A 6,155-nucleotide genomic window follows, 5' to 3' on the forward strand; every position below is an offset into this window, starting at 1 on the left:
CACCAGGCATGGCCCATCAAACATGTGAAAAGACAAATACTGGAAGTGGAATAGATTGCATGTTAAAAAATGTAATGGAGACATTCACTACTTGCATAAAACACTTCATTGTGATTACGGCAAGCTTAGCGCAGGTGCATCAGATTGATTTACTGTTAAATAAGTGAAAGAACCCTCCCCTTTGTGATTTTATCTTTCTTGATCCACTAACTGTCCGTTTCATCTAAAAGACATCTTTGTAATAGAGTAATAGAGAGTGTTTCTCTCTCTCTCTGTTCACAGGGGAAGCTTTGACAGAGGAAATGGACATACAACTCCCCGAGGACATTATTGATGGATCTGCCCGTGCTTCAGTTTCAGTCCTTGGTAAATTAATAGAAAATTCATTTTACTTGAGAATTGCTTTACCAAGAAAATTCTAGGACGGGAACAGGCTTCCAAACTCCCTATGAATCACAGAGAGGGAGATTTATTGACCTGCCCGAGGAAGCCCGGGGCCCCCGTCTGGAGTCAGGCCCGGATCACTGAGCGCCTGTTGGCCGGGTTTGCTGCAGAGCCCAGCCGGGCACAACCCGAAAAAAAAGCTACGTGGCGCCTATCTCTCCATTCCGTGGGCCCACCACTTGTGGGAAGAACTGCTGGGGGCGGTGAAGGTCAGGGGCCTTGACGGACCAGACATGGGCGGCAGAGGCTGGCTCTGGGGACAAGGAATGTCACCTCTCTGTGAGGGAAGGAGCTAGAACTTGTGCGAGAGGTGGAGCGCTACCAGTTAGATCTGGTAGGGCTTAGCTCTACGCACAGTTTTGGTTCTGGAACCATACTCCTGGATAGGGATTGGACTCTTTTCTACTCCGGAGTTGCCCAGGGCATGTGGCGCCGGGCGGGTGTGGGAATACTCACAAGCTCCCGGCTGAGTGCCGCTATGTTGGAGTTTACCTCCAGTGGGGGACTCCATAGTTCTGCTGGGGGATTTTAACGCACACATGGGCAATGATTGAGTTACATGGAGAGGTGTGAACCTCGGAAGGAACGGCTTCCCTGATCTATACCAGTGTGGTTGTCTGTTGTTGGACTTCTGTTTCATGGATTGTCTATAACAAACACCATGTTCAAGCATAGGGATGCTCATAAGTTTACATGGTACCAGAGCTCCCTAGGCCAAAGGTCATTGATCGATTTAATAATCATTTAATCTGATCTTAGGATCAGATTAAATGTTTTGGACACTCAAGTGAAGAGAGTAGCGGGGCTGTCAACTGATCACCATCTGGTGGTGAGTTGGGTCAGGGAGTGGGAGAAGACTCTGGACAGACCTGGTAAGCTCAAACGGGTATTGCAAATAAATTGGGAATGTTTGGAGGAGGCCCCTGTCTGACAGACTTTCAACTCACACCTCCGGCGGAGCTTGTCCTGCCACCCTGTGGAGGCTGGGGGCATTGAACCTGAGTGGACAATGTTCAAAGTTTCTATTATTAAAGCTGCGGTGGAAAGCTGTGATCTTAGAGTCTTAGGTGCCTCAAGGGACGGTAACCTAAGAGGTGTCCTGGTGGACACCGGTGGTCAGGGAAGCCGTCCGACTGAGGAAGGAGTCTGGGAATATGCCCAACTGGTCGACATGTGTTTTGTGGCTCTGGAGAAGGCGTAGGACCGGGTCCCCCGGTAGACACTATGGGAGGTGCTGAGAGAGTATGGGGTGAGGGGGTCCCTTCTCAGGGCCATCCAGTTGCTGTATGACCAAAGAGAGAGCTGTGTCCGGGTTTTTTGGAAGACAGACTCTCTTTAGATGAGGGTTGGTCTTCGCCAGGGCTGTGCTTTGGTTGGGAATGAGTCCTTACGATTGAACAAAGTTAAGTCAAAATACAAATTGAATTCATACCTTCAACATATTAAATTAGATTCTGTCGGGATTAACAAAAGGTGGTATGACAACATAAGAACATACAGTTTGTCTTTCAAGCCCCATTAGAAAGTAAAGGTCAGGTTAGTTGCGTGTTCAGTCTCAGTGATTCTGTGTTTTTGGGCAGGTGACATTCTGGGCCGGGCCCTGAAGAACCTGGATGGGCTGCTGCAGATGCCGTATGGATGTGGTGAGCAGAACATGGCCCTCCTCGCCCCAAACATCTACATCCTCGAGTACCTGAAAAACACACAGCAGCTGACCCCAGCCATCAAGGAAAAGGCCACCAACTTCCTGACCAGTGGTGAGTCTCCATTTTACTTTGGTAGCGAAAAGATCACGTATGCCAAATCTACTGCCTGCTACATTCTGGTACTGGTTGCACAAAATATAATGAGCGCATGCATAATTGCTTGACAGTGCTCGTCATTCCAATTGGAGACTACAGATCAGGAACACCCTGCTGGCCTCTGGGTTATGGTGCTGACAACAGGGCCCCACCTTAACTTCTAGGCCACCAGGGAGACCTTGTTGAATGTCATTCCTTCTTTCTCTCCCCTAATTTCCTGTCGTCTTTTTACTGTCAGCTGTCCACTAAAGGCATCAAATGTAGTCTGTAACCAACAACAAATCAACAAATTTACCCAAAATCTTGAACTTATCATAAATCCTATCAAATATGTAGATGCCCTAATAAGCGTGTTTCTATTGTTATACAGGCTACCAGAGACAGCTGAACTACAAAGATAAGGACGGTGCTTACAGCACATTTGGAGCAGGACCAGGGAACACTTGGTGAGACCATTACTGGTCAATCACCCACAAAAAAGAATTTAATATATATTTATATGTTGTTCAACATTTACTACGACATACAGTTCATACATGTAGAGTAGGTTATTATTGTAAGCCATTAAATAGATCTGCTTCCTCTTGTCTTCTTCTCTGTCTTTTGTTTTTAATATCCATAGGCTGACTGCATTTGTGTTGAGATCGTTTACCAAAGCACAGTCTTTCATCTTCATTGACCAAGCGAACATTGAATCGTCCGTGACTTGGCTGAAAAGTAAACAACGACCAAATGGCTGTTTTGAACAATCAGGAAAGCTCTTCAACAAAAATGAAGGTAATTAAAGTCCCTCTTACTAGAGCTTGTATACGCTGATTTCTTCATGTACAGTAGTAAGAAATGCCGCCAGGGTCTTCTCCCTCTTAGCTTAATTTCAACAGGTTTCACTTACAGTACAGTGATCAATATCTGTATAAATGTAGGCCTATATACAAATATGTATGTGATATATAATTTATTTTTATTATACAAATTGTGCATGTTTACAAATATACTAAATACATTTATTCATCTCTCCTTTCATTTTATTAAATAAAGGTTTATTTTTGCAAGTGTCTTAGATTCCAAAAGTGTCACATCTGGTAAACTCTTCCAAATTTTAGCCCCCTATGTATTGAAAGGATTTCCTTCCAAAAGTGCCATGTCTTTGAATTGAGTCGTCTTGTGTGAGGTTATGAGCTGAGTTTATGGTTTAAATTATGGTGGAGGTGGTCAGTTAAATCTATTAGGACTCCATCGTACCAACCGGGGAATATAAATACTAAGCTAAAAGCCACTGAAAGCTGAAGAGTATTGTAGTGGGATGGGCAAGCAGCTCTGGGATGTAATTTGATTCAACAGCTCAATGTCGCCTGTGGTCAAAAGAAGGGGATTACGATTAGATCTCCACTGTGTTGTGTCGGCGCTGGAGAAAGGTCTGGCTGCACCCTTTATCATTCCGCTATAGGCAGGGGCGTCAGACTGGGGGGGAATAGGACTAAAGCGTGATTTATGATTCTGCAATAAATCTTCTCCGGGGCTACTTAGCTACTTAGAGATACTGATCCCCATGCCATAACCTGACGTGAACCTCTCGAAAAATCTAACTACATGTTGCTGCGACCCACGGCACTTGGCCTTGGCCCATAGATCCTTTTTATCAAGCCCAGAATGTCTCTGGCTGTAGGGAATAGACTTACTTTGGCTATAACTGATGGTGGAGATAGCAAAATGGGAGCAGAATACTGATTGAAATACGCGGCCAATGGCAGGCCTACATTCTTTATCCACTGAGTCAGATGAGATCACTAATTACTTATGCTTCCTCTTTACAGGGTGGTGTGTCTGATGAAATTACTCTCAGTGCCTACATCACTGCTGCCTTCTTGGAGATGAATGCACCCAGAGATGTAAAGTAGATAATTTGTAGTATGATTTGTAGTATGATTGTATATATATATATAATATGTAATATGCATTGTGCATTAATTTGAATATAATATATTTATGGCATTAGCCAATAAAGATTCTGAACACTAACCAAACACTTTTTACTGTTTAAAGGACTAGTGTGTAGGATGTGTGTGTGGGGTGTGGGGGTGGGGGGGGGGGGGGGGGGGTTCTATAAGCGGAAATGTTTTCATTAACCAGTTTTATCCCATCGACTTGGTACTTTTAAAAACAGTATCACAAATGAGAGTGTCCCTCCAGCCCACTTGATGTAATACCTTCAAAATTTTACTGAAAGTGATAGATTCTGTTGGGCCCCATTTGATCAAAATTTTAACAGCTCCACTATTACTGGTTGTGTCCTGATTATTTTTAAAACGGCTTGCGTGAACCCACTTTTAAAGAAACCTGGGTGAGATCCCTCCTCCCACATTAATTTTAGACAATTTAAAAAGACTGTTCATTGAAAGATTTTAGAAAGAAACGTGTCCCAAACAGCTGCATCACTTACTGGGAAATATAACAAAATTATGTGAAAAATTTCAGTCTGGTTTAGGAAAGTAACCATAGCACCGAGACTGGCCTGCTTTAAGCTCACCAATTGACCTTTTAATGTATGCTGATGAAGGCAGTTGGCTCGGGTCTTCTACTTTCTGGACCTCCCCCCCAGTGCTGCTTTTGACCATTGATACAGCTCATGTTAGAAGATCGAGGCAAGTGGTGGTGGAGATATTTGGTACTATGCATCGAGATATGGTCTTCACTTACATGAAAATAGGAAGTTTGTTGCGTGAGTCTGTAAATAACTATGTCTCTCAGTTCAGTCCATGTAAATATGTGTGCCTCAGGGGTCGCGTCTTATGGACATTTGTTTCCTTGATCTGCTATCCCTTGGGACTATCCGAACCATGCATACCCCTTTCCCTTTCCCTCTATTTATGCTCGATTCCCCGCACCAATCCCCATCTTTTCCCCTTCCCCTTTTCAACCTTGTCTGGTTCTCCACTTAACAAACGCCTGGTGTGTGAAGTTTAAAAAAAATGGATGTCAAAATAATTTCCTAAGCTGAACTCAGACAAAACAGAACATCTCGTCATCGGGTCCAGCAATGGCAAAGCAATACTGCAGCTGTCCGGGGCGCTAAAACTCCATGAAGCCCGTGGCAAAGACTCGGTGTTTGGTTTGATAGTCAATTAAATTGAGCAAGCACATCACAAAACCTTGTTCAATCATGTTTTTATCAATTAGAAAATTAGCTAAAATTCGATCCTATGTTAACTTAAAGACACAGAGGACCATTTTACACGCACTCATTCATCACGCCTGGGATTTATTGCAATAGCCTTTAACCTGGTTAATAATCAAAATCTATGTGATCGCTGCTCCAGATGTCCAGCAACTCAGCTGCCAGGGCTTTTAACCAGAACAAAGACATATGATACACTGCTCCTGTTTTAGCTTCATGACTGGCTCCCATCTGTTTAGAAATTGACTTAAATTCTATGGAGCACTTTTAAAGCTCTTCATGGCCTTTCGCCTGGTATATGCTGACCTTTTGTACCATATACATCATGACGCACCTTGAGATACTCGGGCAGAGGTCTGCATCGTCCCAGAGTCTCGAATTGAAAACTAAGAGGGACAGAGAGCGTTTGCTGTTCAGGGGCACTGAGGCTCTGAACGCTGCTGAGGAAATTCCGGTCAGCTTGGCGTCAGTGAATTCTTTAAGTCGCTTCCATTAAAACCCCCCCCTACTTTTATAGGAGAGAGGGGGAGCCTTCCCGGATCTTATGTTGACTTATTTACCCTCTTATCTTTCATGTGTACTTTTAACACATTTTTATTTAACTGTATTTCAGTCTTTTTCATGTTTTATGCTTTTGTATTTGTGTATTGTTAAAGCACTTTGTAACTTGTTTTTGGAAAAAGTGCTCACAATAAAGATATTATATTGTTATTATAGGTCTCCCTGATGCAGAT

The 6,155-nt window shown here is 43.5% G+C and overlaps 1 protein-coding gene across 1 annotated transcript in view; it reads left to right on the forward strand.

Moving 5' to 3' along the window:
• The window catches only part of LOC116680803 (pregnancy zone protein), a 34,310-nt gene that overhangs the window by 11,150 nt on the left and 17,005 nt on the right, over nucleotides 1–6,155 (forward strand). The window contains exons 13-16 of the mRNA XM_032509533.1: nucleotides 246–366; nucleotides 2,025–2,201; nucleotides 2,617–2,692; nucleotides 2,869–3,023. Of these exons, the coding sequence (XP_032365424.1) occupies nucleotides 246–366; nucleotides 2,025–2,201; nucleotides 2,617–2,692; nucleotides 2,869–3,023 (529 nt within the window). The remainder of the gene's footprint in view (nucleotides 1–245; nucleotides 367–2,024; nucleotides 2,202–2,616; nucleotides 2,693–2,868; nucleotides 3,024–6,155) is intronic.

The sequence above is a fragment of the Etheostoma spectabile genome, chromosome 3 (genome assembly GCF_008692095.1).
Source record: "Etheostoma spectabile isolate EspeVRDwgs_2016 chromosome 3, UIUC_Espe_1.0, whole genome shotgun sequence".
NCBI classification, from domain to species: domain Eukaryota; kingdom Metazoa; phylum Chordata; class Actinopteri; order Perciformes; family Percidae; genus Etheostoma; species Etheostoma spectabile.